We start from the raw sequence: 15,862 nt of genomic DNA on the forward strand, positions 1-15,862 counted from the left end.
CGAAGTGATATTATCTGGCCAGAGTCATCTATTGAGGGTGGAGTTGGAGATAAGTCCAATCACCTCTTTAGGCGCCAGAGTATCTGTGCTCTCGAAGTGGATGCCAGTGTAAATGGTTTGTATAAATGCAATAGTACAGTACATTTTCTTTTATTTCTTTTCCGTGATCTGATTATTTATATGTACTTTCAAGTAACAGGCATTCTCAACGAGAAATGTAAAATGTACACATCTCTTTCTCAGACTAGAGCTGAGGTTAAAATGGTCCAATCACTTGTGCCAATTTGGGAGGTCTGTTATTTTGCCTGTATGAGACAATTGGATTAAGATTTGTCTTCATTTTGATGTTCATGTTGTTTCTTTTATTTAGGAGGAATATGAACGATCAGGAATACCAGATGCAATACCTTATCCTGATTCGTGCAAGCCTACTCCTGCGAATGTTCTTGGTTGTTTCAACCATGGACTCGAATATGAAAAGGCTCTTATTGATTTATATATGAGGATAGATAAAATATTTCCTTCTCAAGTTTCTGCTATCAAAGAGGATGGGGATAAATATTCTCCCAGTTCCTGCAGTCCTTTTCAGGAGCCTTTGAAGTCTTCCACTGAAGGAAGTAACAATGCTGCTCTGCCATGTAGACCTTTTTCTCAAGATAGAGAAAATGCTACATTGTCTGAAATGTGCAGAAATGCAGAAATGGAGGTACCTGCATCATTTTGAATTTTAGTCAGTATTTCTTTGGTTTAAGTTTCACGTGAAGGTGCGTGCTGTGAGCCATGCTCTGCGAGGGTGTGTGCACGCACGCGTGTACCTGTGTTCGTATGCCTGTGTGTCAAGTACACAGCTTGTTTGACCTTCAAGTTTATATGGGAGAACAAAATATGTAAAGGTCAAGGCCTAAGCTGACTAATATTTTGCCATAGTCAATGTTTTTAGAAAGAAAAATATTAACTCTTGTAAAAATTATTTAATTTATTAATTTTTTTGTAATAGAGTTGAACAGTCAGCCTTAGACCCGGGACCAGTCTTTCAAATCCCAGTTAAAATATGCACCATGTTAGGTCCCTAGAAATTTGTGAGAGCGTAGTTTAAAGCTTTGGTCCAGTCTCCACTGTAATACTAGTTTTGACTGCATGTCTCAAATTTGTTCTCTATGCTATTTACAATTTTAGAAGTTGATATACTTCTTCTGATTGCACATTAGGTGATTTGATTCCGGCTCCTTTTTGTATAATCATTTCAGTTTGTCGTGATTAACTGTTTATTCTTCGGATTTTTGTACTTGCTAAATGTTAATATTGCAAATGCAGCTTTATCTTTTATACTAATTGATATCAATTTGGCAAGTTAATATCAGCATCATTTGTTCTATTGTAAATTTTAATTTTTTTCTTTATGCCACGAAACTGTTACTTTTATGCTATTACTATCTTATTATATTTGTTCTATGTATTTCAATTCTAGTTTTCAGCCTTCTGATAGTAATTTTTGTTTTACAGACTTTAGATGCAGAAGCCCTTGGGCTTCTAAGATGGCTTGCATCGTCGCAAGCTGCTGTAGATGTTACTGTTGATGATGACATCACTCATGAAGCAATTTTAAGTCCAATATTGTCTGCAAAATCCTACAAGGAGGCACTGGAGTTCTCGATTCTCTTGAAGGTTTTCGTGGGACTGAGGGATCAACGGGACAATTGCCCCATTCTACTGATCAAGATTTAACAATCAGTACTTCATCAGGTAACGCGATCCCTCAAGCTGATGGTTCATTTGATGATGATTTGAGTACTCATCAGAAAGGTCATCTTTCTGAAGCTAATATGACTAGTGGAAGAGATAAATATTCTGTCCGTGAGGTGGAGAGGTGCAGCAGTACAGGATCCAGCAAAAAGCAAAAAAGAAATAAGCTTTTGCGGGGCCCTCTACCTTTTTCCTTTAAACAGGAGGGGCAGAAAAGTTCTGAACCTGCTTGCTTGGCTTCTCCTTATGACCAAGATATGAAAAGTGATTGTGAATCTAGTTTTTCATCTGGGAGCAAAATGAATAGACGTTGTGACACAGCTCTGAAGACCTATGATGAAAAAGGAGAACTTGCAGCGCTAAATTCTGTTAGGGACTTGATGAGGAGAAAACGTTGCCTTCGAACTGAGCAATTAGACACTGTGGTAAAAAATATTGAGATGATGGATCTTTGTACAGAGGAACTAATACATCACAAATCTGAGTCAGAGATATGCACTGTTGTACCTCAGGAGTGTCCTACCATCAAATCATGTAGTATGGCCCAGGCTAGCAGGGTTCGAGAGAAATTATCACACAGCAAACCTTGCATTCACCCTGTACACACAGATGGAGGTCAGTCTCTGCACAGTGACCTTTGTTCACCAACAAACCAGATGTCATCAGTATCATTTTTAAGAAATCAAGCCATGCAATCAAATATGCCACCATATAAAAAGCTACATCTTCAACAAGAATCTGCCGATGGAGGTTGTGTTGGAGCTAACAATGAATCACAGGGTTTTGTGCAGAAATCTATGTCTCTTTTTGTTGAAAATTTAAATGTTGATGGTTTGGAGTTTCATAAGTTTAATAAACAATTTGCTGACGGACCACATGAGGAAAAGATGGGTATCTGTAAAAGAAATTTGACTACCATTAATGTTCAACAGCCAGTAATGCATGATACAAAAGAGCACAAGAATGACCTGGACAATGAGATTACTGAACACATAAATAGTCCATTGAATCGTGACCTCTATACATGCAATAATTTGAGCAAGCTAACAGATACAGGATACATTGAGATGACTTTTAGCACGAGACCTCCCTCTAGAGATGAGTTGGGCGATCTTTCAGGGGATTCTGCTGGGATAATGGCACATGCTGAGGACAGTGTATGCATCAATAGTGAGTCTTTAACCTTTAGTTGTCGCTTCACTGACTGTGTTTCATTCATAATTATTTTTTATTTTTTTTGTAATAGCCATCCTGTTGGAAAATGTTCTGCTAAATGTTTCCTTGTTTATCATACGGTAATGTTGCTTTGGATATAAAGAACAGATTTCTGGAATTCTGGAATGCTGAACGAGGTCTTTAAAACCATAAGTTTTCTGTTACATAGGTTTACAACGGTAGGGGGTGCACTTAGTAGAATATGTGAATTAATTACTTTTTAAATAGCTTATTAAATCAACTGGAGTACATTGGCATATTTAATCTGTTGCATACTGTGGTAGACCAACTTTGCAGCTACTAAGTGATATTTGTTTGCTTAAACTGTATGATACATTTCTATCAAGACTTGCAGCCTCAATGTTTGAGAAAATATTAGCACAGGTCAGACATCTTGTAGAAAATTCCTTAATTGACAATGCCATACAATTTTGTTCTTCTTGTATTTTGCTAGTTAACATCCATTTTGGAGATTTTGCACGCTTGCGATCTGGAAAACAGAATGAGGTGGGCTAAAATTGATCTTGATAGCTATTATACTTAACATTATCTTTCTGACACCACTGTGTATGACTTTATTGGTTCTATTACTGTAGAACGTGGCAGGATAGTTTTTGCTGAAGCTTCATGTCTTCTCTTGTAAAGGCTCCTACTTAGACATGTATTTCATTTTATCACTTTGCTCCACATTTTATTATTTATCTCACATAACTTTGTTATTGCAACTATTCCCCATGTGTCTATGTACAACCAAAGTTATTTCAATTAATTTACTGTTCCTATGCTACTAAAAAAGTGTCGTTCCCCCTGACAACTTGATGCTCTTCATCGATGTAATACAAAGGATCTAATATTGGATATTGTGCTTGTAATTAATGATGGTGAGATAAACTGATGCAACCACCAATTTTTTACCTTAATATGCCCTTAATGTTCTGTTTTTAAAAATAGTCTTTTCCCCAAAATTGTTCTTCGTAATCTAAAAATCTGAATATCGAATGCTCTTCTGGTGAAGGACAATCGACGCAATTGTTGTTTTCAACAACTTTGTGTTTTATGTATTGAATGAATTTAAAGAGTAGACAATTTTTGTTATCAATTATCCTAGATGTTTTGTTCCTATATTTCCCCTCTTTACAGTAAAAGTAGGTATTATCTAATCATCATAGCATTTAATGCTATTTGGTGTTACCCTTTTGGTTTTTTGCCCCCTACTGATACCCTTCTTCATTTAGCTGGTAGGCAATGTGAAGATGACGTTCTTCCATTTTTTTCACGGAATTTTGAAGATGGGAAGTCAATGAAATTGTTGAATGATGAAAATCTTATTTTTCATCAAGACTCTGCGCTAGGTGTCCCAATTCACTTTCAAAATGATGGTTCAGTTTTGTACTTGCTGACTCATGCATTTTTGCCGCCAACTCTGGAGTCTGTTGAGCAGTGGCTTTTGGAAGGAATGCAAGGAAATCATCTGAATCTTTCTGCAGGTATATTGTTTTTGGCAGTATGCATCAGTGGTATCTGAGTTTAAAATGTAATTTGTGGCCTAATTTTATACCTTCACAAAGGTACCTCTATAAGGGACATTCTGCAACTCATTATCAGATCCTTTCTGATCTATAAAAGTGGCTTGGAAATGAAAGGCAGAGGGTTTTATCGTGCCTTCATCTGATCGTTAAGTCTTATTTGAGAAATACTTCTATTGATGAATGAATTAAAAACTTTTGTAGGAAACGCTTGTGGTGAAGTTTCAGCGAACGCTATTGATTCTCATTGTTTGAAGCCTGACCTATCAAGTCAAGCAAGCATAGAAGTTATGGGGGCTAAGAATCATGATTCCCGAGTTGACGTCAGTTCTACTGGGAAACAAGGGACATCTCTACATTTTAAGGGAAATGTTATTAACAATGACTTTCATGATCTCTCTCAGATTTCAGGTCCATATAAAGAGGATAAATTGGGTCTCACACCGCTTAGCCAAACTGGTTTTCGTGACCCTGCAAGTATTGGTGGTGGACAGCAACTTACAGTATTAAGCATGGAGGTGCAAATTGAACTTGATTAAATTCTGATTATTTCTCATGTTGGCCTTGTTAAACCCAATACTTCTTAAAAGAGATCAACAGAGCAGTATCATCTTAAAGTGAAATGAACTTCGCAAATTGATTGTAACCCTTAATGGTAGATATGTTGACATTTTCTAATATTTTAAACTATAATTGAGAGTGTCTGAGCACAGATGTATATGTAGGGTTAGTTGCAAATAGACCCACTGTACTATAATCTAATTCCAGATAGACATCCTCTAGCTCTATTTGTGTGGGTAGACGCCCTGAGTGAACTTTTTTCACTCAGAGAAACAAATTCACTCAGGGGTTCTATCCGCACTCTGGGGCAAATAGTATAGGGGTCTATCCACACGAGTAGAACTACAAGGGGGTCTCTCTGCGATTGAGTGATAGTACAAGGGGTCTATCTATATGAATATAACCACAGGGGTCTCTCTGTAACTAGGTGATAGTACAGGGGGCTATCTGCAACTAGCCCTGTATACTATTAGTGTTTGATTATGTTATTAATAAGAAATTGATGAAAACATTAGGATGACCAATAAACTAAAACTATATGGTGGAGTCTGATAGGTGAGAAGTTGATATATGTAAGGATAGAGTTGTGAAAACAAATGTGGACTTGGGATTATCTAGGATATTTTACCTTGTATCAGGAAATTACCTTGAGACACCTTTGGAAAAATCTTAAGCTAAGGGGTTTCCACGCAGAACCATGAAAACAACTAAAGAAAATAAGGCAGCTTTTGTAAAGAGTGTAAAATCTAGAATTATCCAAAATTGGGGGGAAACAAATAAGTTGGCAAAGAATAGGCTCAAAAGGTCACATATACCTAAAATATTTATATACGACCTAAGTTATATAACTTAGGAACTCAAGTGTAATGCAAGATGTGTTATGCTTGCTAAGATATGACAAGAGAAGTGAAGATTACTGTTAAGTGCTCTAGCAATATATGAACTTACTTGGCACATTAAGGATGACTAATATGTCCATGAAATATTTATAAGTCATTATATTGTATCACTTAAAGGTAAGGAAGAAAAAAGTCTAATATAAAAATGGGGAAGAAGATTTAGAATCTAAAGATTTTAATGAAAGACACAATTGGAATATATTGAATACAATTTCAAGCAAAATTACAAGAATCAAGGATGTAAATCAATTCACGACCAGGACATGCTGAATTTGATGTCTATGATGAATCATTTATCATGATGGTAATATGGTATATTTATGGAAGATCATTGCATAGATGCCAAACAGGTGTTTGAAATAGAGTAGTTGTATCCATGAACCAATGTTACATTAAACGCTGGGCGCTTCTAGACGTCACACTTGGCGCCCAACGCTTAAACGCCTAGGCGGGCGCCTAAGCGGTTTTTGAACGTTTTTTTTCTTTTTTATTTTTTTAATTGTGATACTTGAAGATAAATATATATATACCCAATCAAAGATGCATAAATACTAAAATATCAACACTGTTAACTAAATTGCTTGGTTTACCAATTATAATAGCTCTTTGTATGTTTATACTTCTCAACTCAAATTATAAGTTCATCTCAACAATGAAAAACTCATTCTCAACTCAAAATACTGTTAACTTATAAGTTATTATCAAGTTTAAGTTAACAATAAACTCAAATTACTATTAACTTATAGGTTAATAGAGTTTGGAGGACGTGTAGGCTACGACACATAAAATCACAATGAAGTTCTATAGGGTGCAATCCACGTAAGCAGACAATGCACCCCTAAACGTTCGTAAAATCTAGGTGGGCAGCCTAAATACCGTCTAGATGTTAGGCGCTAGTTAGGCGGCCTAGGTACCGCCTAGGCCTAGGCGTACGCCTAAACGGACTAGGCGGAGGTTTTTTAAAACAGTGCCATGAACCAGGACATCGAGTGCCCGTCATAACAGCTAACCCCTGAGTACCCATAAGGAAGAAATTTGTAAAATGACGATACGACAAATCATGTGACATGGATCATAATAATGTAACTTAATAAGTATGCTGCGAGGGTATGATCTAGTACATAGGAACATAGCATATGAAATGAATGCATCTATACTAGGTTTGAGCTGACTTGAATTTAGAATAAATGATAGAATTTTTGAGGTGTCATAGAATCTGCAGAGGAGGCCGATTTGTGTGCTAGTAGAAGTGACAAGAGCGCAGTCGAGTGGGGGAAAAAGGATAATATATGACTATTGAGGAAAAAAGGATAATATTTAGATGAATGGCAGCTAGTGTGTCCCTTCGCGTATTTGTGGCATACATCCAAGCAGTCACTAGTGACCTAGGATGTTGATTATCAGGGGGAAGGTGGGGACTTGAATGTGTATCACATCAGCTACACACCAATAAAATACGTGAGAGACATACCACATCTCTCAGTAATTCTATTATTTATCAATTTAGCAGAGAAATTTGGGATACAAAAATTCTGTTCTTGTTACTCTAAATGTCTGTGCTTCCTTATGCTTCGAAGGCATCAAGTATTATGATATGGTTGCAAGTCACGATTCCTTCATCCTGTCATAGTGAAGCTGTATATTCTTCATTGTAAGTTTATTTAGCAAATCTTTTTCTACTTTTAACTTTGGTTTAGTCACTGGGTTAACAGGTGCTGGCAGAATCAAGAGGAGACCTACTACCTGACCCCAAAGTTGATGCCATCAATGTTATATCTCTTGCAATTCAGGAGGATTCAAATCATGCAATTGAAGTTCATATTCTTATGCGTTGTAACAGTGATGAACTATTTCGCAGGTGCTGAATCTGCTTCAAATATTTTTTCCAACAGTTTTATTCATGCATAGTGATTACAATAGATGGTGGCCACTTCAAAGTTCAAACATTTACCTCACTTCTATGCATGCTAGGGTTTATTACCTATGTTTGCTATCTTTTGGTAAAAAGCAATTGTTAAAATTTATCCTTCTTTTGTGCAATTGGATCTATTAATAATTCAGCTACTGATTTAGTGGCACGTCCAGAGAGCACCTGGAAATGTAGAGTTGTGGTTACTTACTTTTTCCTTACCCTTTTTTGTAATGACTTATATAATATGCATACATATTCAAATTTATTATTATTAGTATTTGTTAGGAGATTTTTTAACATAGGCCATTTTTGCTAAATATTTAGCAAAACCGACTGTATTTTGCTAAATATTTAGCAAAACGGACCTCTTTTTGGCCATCTCATCAAACTTGGCCAAAAGGAGGTCGGTTTTGCTGAATATTGTCTTCGAAACACACGAGACTAGTGTGTTTAGTGACCACTAATTGCTCACTAAACGAAACTCAGAAAACCCATGGGACTACTGTCTGGTGGGTTTTCTGAACATTTTTCAGAAAACGCACAGAAGTAGTAGTCCCGTGCGTTAGACACACACTGCCTTTGCTGCCCAGCAAATCCATGGGACTACTAGTCCCGTGATTTTGTTGGGCAGACCAAAACATGCATAAAACATGCACAGATCATACTTACATGAATATATACCTCATATACATTGCTAAGCAGTATAATCGTTATATATAAGTTATAAACATTAAGAAATAAACATAAATTAAAACACATTTAATTAATTCACAACATCACAACACAATAGATACCTGATATACATATCCATACGCCAAAATACTCCTAACAAATCGAAATGTATCAAGTATATGCAGTTACAAATAGAGTCTAAGCAGAAAAACTAATAAACTATCACATAATAACAATAACCAAGTCTTTATCCCAAATGTTTAGGGTCGGCTATATGAATCTTATTTTTTCATTCCGTTCTGTTATGAGTCATCTCCTCCGTTAAGTTAGTCTTAATCATATCCTTTTTAATTGCTTCTAACTAAGTCATTCTAGGTCTATCTCTAGATCTCCTAGCCCCATTAACTCTAATATTATCGTTTTTTCTTAATAGGTGCACTAAGGGGTCTTCGTTGTACATGACCAAACCATCTTAATCTATTCTTTCTCATTTTATCCTCAATACGTGCAACCTCTAATTTACTACGGATGCACTCATTTTTTATCCTATTTTTTAATGTATACCCACAAGAGCATCATAACATTTTCATTTCTGCTATACTTATTTTTGAACATGTTCTTTTTTAATTTGCTCAACACTCTGACCCATAAAGCATAGTTGGTCTTATAACTGTCATATAAATTTTTTCTTTAGTTTCATTGGTGTTTTACGATTACATAAAACTTCCAAAGTATTCCTCAATCTCAACCATTTCGATTTGCTTCGATGCACAACATCATCCTTTATCTCACCTTCATGCCTAATGATTGATTCTAAATAGCGAAAATGATTAGTTTTAGATATTTCTTGACCATTAATATGTACCATAGGTTCTCTTCCTTTCCTAGATACTAAAGATGCACTTCATATATTTTGTTTTTATTCTACTAATTCTAAAATCTTTAGATTCAAGAGCTTGTCTCCATCTTTCTACTTTAGAAATAATACCTCTTCTAGTTTTATCAACTAATGTATATCATCGGCAAGTAACATATACCATAGGATTCCATCCTAAATGTGCTTAGTAAGTTGATCTATAACTAATGTAAAAATAAGGACTTAAAGTTAACCATTGGTGTAAATCTATGATAATAGGAAATGGTTTAGTCTCTCCTTCATTAATTCTTACTCTAGTTGTAACACTATCATACATATCTTTAATAAACTATCACATACAACCTAAAAGTCCGCCCCTCCCATGTTGTCTCCCTCTTCGTACCCGCTCTAATCGTCGACGTCCTCCTTCGTCTTGAGCTTGTATGTGCTCACTCTACGGTTGCATGTGGGGCTGAGACAGACCAGCTTTATTGTCATGCGAGCAAGATCCATCGATGTCTTCATCGGTGTACATATACCCTCTCCTTAAGCGCCATCTATTCGTGACCATCATGCTGATCCTCATGAGCTTGATGAAGAGCTCTACGAACTCTCTGCACTATCCGCTGCAAGACCGATACATGTACCGGATCTCCTCGGACAGTAGCTATGCCCTTATTTACAATCCCCTCTATCACATCCATAGCGTCTATCTGCAATCCCCTTTATCTCGTACATGCTTCATTGTCATGGAAGCATAGTGTATATACATGCACATATAATTATCAACTTATTAGTTCCTACAGAATCAATAAGACTATAATTTATGAAAAATAGAGATAGAAAGCTTATTACTAATTAATTGTTGTGTACTTGTTCTTGATGGACAAGGAGACCTATTATGACTTAATTGATTACATTTTCCACATTTAATTCGCGATGCTACTCCTTCCCAGCCTTGATCTATGGTACCTCTAATGCGCACAAAGCGAGGCCATCCCGCTTGTCTTTTGTACTGAAGTGGTAATAGACATGATTCATTATAAGTCGGCCAATAATGACTATCATCGGAGGATAAAAACTCTCCTTGTAAGCCGTTTGGTAATGATTCATTGAATACCAAGCAGAGCAATACTGATCAAAAGATAATCTAGCGCCATCATCCTAATTGGAACTAGCCGTTAAAACATGTTCACATTGTAATGTTTATAATTGTGGTATATTACAAATACAAATGTACTCCTGGTCAAAGAGATAAACGGTGTAAGTACCTTCAAAATCTTTAACCTTACATTCATTGTCGTTGAATAGAGTAATTCTACATAATCTTACAACCGCAATCCTTTTATGCAGAATACTCTCATTTTTTTGGATGTAACTCATCCAACTTGCACCATCACCACGTCTCTTAATAAAATATGCATTTAATCTATAAAACGTCTTTGCAACCAAGGCTTGAATTGGCATAGCTCGGGCACCTTTGAGTATGCCATTGAAACTTTCAGAGCAATTAATTGTCATCATACAATAGCGCACTCCACCATCTCTACATAATGCGTATTGATTTTCGTATTGTGGCTTCAAGTTTTGTTCAATCCAACTGTGTGCTTTAACTGATCGGGACTTATAATTTTCTCCCTACAATGCTCATATATCAGTGTGTCGACTGCACACCCAGCTTGTCACAATAGATTTTATAAATTGACATCTCCGTGTTTTTTCTTAAAATTATCTCTTATATGCCTCAAACAATACCAATGATGATGTGGTGCTCCAAACCCCTCGTACAAGGCCCGTGGAATTCCTTTCATCCTGTTAAAAATAAAAGTAATCATTCTAGGATTTTAAACAGTAGGGATGAATCTGTAAATACATTAAAAAATCACTTCCAACTTGATGTGTTCTACACCTCAACAACTATGAAACTTAATGGAAAGAGCCTACCATTTGCGTCTATACTGGTCGCAACCAAGAGCACTCCTTTGTACTAGTCATATAAATGAGTGCTATTGATGCACAAGAACGGACGACAAAATGAGAACCCTTATGATCGACATTGACAATCAGATTGCAACATGTATGGAACGAACTTTGGGGAAGATCTCAATTTGGGTTTTGGAAAGAATGAGTTTGGAGGGAATAAGAGAGAATTGAGGGAGAAAGAGGTGATTTGAGAGAGAATCAATGGATTAGGGGAGAAAGTTGAGGGAGAAAGAGGTGATTTGGGAGAGAATCAATTGAATGATGGAAAGAGATTGAGGGAGAGAGATTGGGGGAGAGATTTGGTGAGGGTTTATCAAATTTGGGAGAGGGATTGGGAGAGGATTTATCAAATTCAGGAGAGGGATGGGGAGAGAGGTTGAGAGAACGTGAAGATGTTTGTGTCGTAATTTTTGGGCACAGCTGGGGGTTATATAGGCCCGACAAATTCACGGGACTACTAGTCTCATGGATTTGTTGGGTAGCAAAGACGAAGTCTCTGTCTAATGCACGGGACTATTAGTCGCGTGTGTTTTTTGAAAAGTATTTAGAAAATTCACGAGACTAATAATCTCGTGGGTTTTCTGAGTTACGTTTAGTGGGCGATTAGCAGCCACTAAACACATAAGACTAGTAGTCCCGTGTGTTTGGAAGTCCAGATTCAGCAAAATCGACCTCTCTGTGGCCAGCTTTGATGAGCTGGCTAAAAAGAGGTTGGTTTTGTTAAATATTTAGCAAAATGGTCGGTTTTGCTAAATATTTAGCAAAAGTGGCCAATTTAAAAAAATCTCCTCATTATCATTTATCATCTCGGATGCTCAAATAATCAAGTGCAGGGTCATGGATGGATGGTTAATGGTTTTTGCAGTTAACTCCAAAATTTATGAACTGTTCATACTAGTTGACTGATAGTTTTCTTATATCAGGGAGTGAGTGACTAAATTATGTGTTCATTCCAGATGTAGTCTGTGGAGGAAGCAAAATAAATATTTACTGAATGATGAAGGCTACATTAGTTGAAGTTTTGTTTTTTCCTGAATGGTTTTTTTATTGTACTTATAATCAGCTTAGTGTACATTGGTAGTTCACTGACATGGACAAGCATGAGTAGGCATGGGTTTGCTGTTAATATCACCTTAAATTTAGTTAAGCAGCATAGCTTGAAATAATGAATTTGAGGCAAATAGTGACATAGAGTTGTCATTCATAAACAAAATGTTCAAGACTAGTTTTATGTATACACATAACTTTCATGATTGTTGGATCATGGTTTTTGATGATATGTGTCTTGATATCCTTCAATAATGTTGTATAAATTAGCGTTCCAACTAACAAATAAGAAAAATTTATCTGGCAGTTAGACCAGCAAACATGTGAGATATGGATTTAATGAATACATTGAAATAACTATAGATACTGTCATGATTGTTTGCATCGTGGTTCTTGATGATGTGTGAATCATTAAGTCTTCAATCTGATTGTTCATGAATGTTCTGGTTGCCTAAGGATACTCCACCACATCTCAATATTCACACATGATTTAGTAATTTACTTTCTACATGCAAGGCATTTCAATTTAGGAAACATAGAACGAGTGCTTCATAAAAATGCAGGTTCTTTATATCTTCTATAATTCCCTTGTTGGTTTACACAGACATGTTGATGGAGTTTCCAATTGCCAGTTTAGTAGCTTCAATGATGAAAAGCTCTTGTTGGACCACTTTGTGGGGATGATTACTTCGTTTGACCCAGATATTCTAATGGGCTGGGAAATTCAAGGTGGCTCTCTTGGTTTTCTTGCTGAAAGAGCAGCACATCTTGGTGTAAATTTACTTAAGAAAATATCTCGCGTACCTTCCCATGAAACAAAATTCAAAGCCAGTGATTTGGCTAACCCTGAACCGAGTAATGAACAGAATATGATGTTAGTTTCTGATACTGTTCCTGATGTTTCAATAATTGAAGATGAATGGGGTCGCACGCATGCCAGTGGCATACATGTAACTGGAAGGATTGTGCTTAATATTTGGCGGTTGATGAGGGCTGAGCTAAATCTTAACATGTATAGTGTCGAAGCTGTGGCTGAGGAAGTTCTGAGGCGTAAGATTCCATCAATTTCAAGTCAAGTGCTGAAAAATTGGTTCTTAAGTGGTCCAGGCCGAGCAAGATATCGATGTATTGAATATGTCATAGAGAGGGCCAAACTTAATCTTGAGATAATGAATCAGCTGGACATGGTATTCCATCTTACCGCATAAATAATGCCTGCAATTTCTTTACGTGCATCATCTTGCTGGTTTATCTACGGTATATTGTTACAATATGGTTCTTATATTGTATTGGTGTGCATACAACCTGTTTATTTCTTCTTCATACTCTTCTTTGGATCTGAACCTTTTACATATTTATATAATGCAAATGTGAAACTGGGATATGACGACCTATATTGCTATCTCCACAAGCTTATATTCGGATATATATCAGACATATACCTTGCCTTTTTATTAATAATGTAAGATTAAAAAAAATGAAATTAAACAAAGTATGTGATGTATTAGCTTTGTCAGCAACCACTTAAGCAGAAGCATCAGCTGATTGGTTCTAAACTAACAATATATTTCAGGCAAATTTAATAGATTAATCTTCCCTTTATGTGGTATTTTAGGTAACATGGAGATGCTTTGCAGCAGAAACGTAACTCGCTTCAATAGATAGAGTAAATGAGGGTGGGTGAGTAATGGTGCGGTCCATATATAAGCATATTTCCTATTGCAAATGCCAAGGCTTTTGAACCCAGAACCTCCTGAAAATTGGTGTTTTGATCCCATGTCAAAATCACTTTGTTAAAAATCTTAAGCTGATGGGTCGAGAGAAACCACATATGTCATAACCCTACATGTGTACTCTTGAGCTAAGTAAATCCATTGGTTTTTTTTATGGGTGATTATGTAGTTTGTGAGTTGGGGATCTTGAACTTTACTCATTTTAATTCACCTTTCATGCGATGGATATGGATATTTTCTATGTTTGGTATGAGTTTGTTGATGATTTTAATTTTTAGTCATGAAGACTATGTTTATGTTGTGTCTTTATGTATAGATCTGCTGGAAATGATATATTTATGGATTTTGGGGTATTCTATTGTTGTTAAACTGCGTTTTAGTTGATAGCAGAATGAACTTAAATCGTAATTTGCTAATTAATGTGGCTTGTGCTCTTTTCATTTCTTTTGCAGATTAATCGAACGTCTGAGCTCGCTCGGGTTTTTGGCATCGACTTCTTCTCTGTTCTTTCTAGAGGGTCGCAGTTTCGTGTTGAATCTATGCTCTTAAGGTTGGCTCATACACAAAATTATCTTGCTATATCACCGGGAAATCAGCAGGTTTATTGCTTACCTCATGAGCTTTAAATTATTATGTTATATTTTAAATATTGGTGATAGCATTTACCTTTCTTTTACTGTTTGGAAATGCCTTTTCTTTTATTCTATTTGTGGATTCTTGAGACAGTTGTAATGACTGACCAAGCATGTATAGATCATCTTTACAAGTATTAACTATTTAAGTATATGCCATGGGACGCTAGTGGTATACAGCTTAGAGGTGCAAACACATTGAAACGAAAGAACGCATAATCTCATAATATAATAGCATGCGACATTTTACACAACGACACTAAAACAGAAACAACCACAACACATTTAGAAAAATATAGTACTTGCACATTGGTGTCTCTGGCTCTGATTTCTCAACGGCCAAACCTTAGATATGATGCTGTTATGATAGGTTACCAAATATAGATTCACCCCTAAGGCTGGAAAATATGTACTTTTTTAAAGAAAGAATAGGATATTGTGGAGCACCATAATAAAGTGGTGACAAGAGGAGCAAAAGACACTCAACGGACATTCTTGGAATTAAAATTTCTTGATAACTAGAAATCTCCAGAATTGAAAACAAGTAAATTTACCTACTTATGCTGAAAGAAGACACATTCAATTATCAACTGCCCCTTCATTAGCTCTTGTAAAATGATAAAGGGAACACACTGGATTTTTGTTGTTGTGACTTCCTTTGGCTGACTGATGCCTTGTTCATGGTCGTTGCACCCAATCTAGAAGCAAGACCTTTTCTGTTATCATTTTCCTGTTTTAAGGATACATCAATGTTGAATAAAACTTTCCAGGTATAGTGGATATCTTGCTTCATAAGTTGAGTCATTTGGACCTGTGCAGAAAATATCTTCAACTTTTTTTAGGACTGTCCATTCTCGGCCTGGCTTTTGCATGGCCTCTCCTTGGATTGACCTGAGAAAGAGTCACATAGCCCCCTCTTGGATTGGCCAACTTAAGCACTCTAGTTGCAAACTCATATGGCCAAAAGAAAACTAAGTAGTATACATTTTGACTAATTTTCCGTTCGAGGTAGACATTTATTATTCCACTTTCTATGCAATAGCTAAATGTATCTCAGTTTTATCTGGTAGAAAATTTAACAAA

The 15,862-nt window shown here is 36.2% G+C and overlaps 1 protein-coding gene across 1 annotated transcript in view; it reads left to right on the top strand.

Moving 5' to 3' along the window:
* Positions 1-15,862, top strand: part of LOC109847133 (DNA polymerase zeta catalytic subunit) — a 43,118-nt gene that overhangs the window by 16,638 nt on the left and 10,618 nt on the right. Inside the window, 10 exon segments of the mRNA XM_020416378.1 lie at positions 6-115; positions 200-291; positions 371-706; positions 1,504-1,647; positions 1,650-2,913; positions 4,194-4,445; positions 4,689-5,002; positions 7,657-7,802; positions 13,019-13,601; positions 14,600-14,746. Coding sequence (XP_020271967.1) covers positions 6-115; positions 200-291; positions 371-706; positions 1,504-1,647; positions 1,650-2,913; positions 4,194-4,445; positions 4,689-5,002; positions 7,657-7,802; positions 13,019-13,601; positions 14,600-14,746 — 3,388 coding nt within the window.

This window comes from Asparagus officinalis, chromosome 7 (genome assembly GCF_001876935.1).
Source record: "Asparagus officinalis chromosome 7, Aspof.V1, whole genome shotgun sequence".
NCBI lineage: Eukaryota > Viridiplantae > Streptophyta > Magnoliopsida > Asparagales > Asparagaceae > Asparagus > Asparagus officinalis.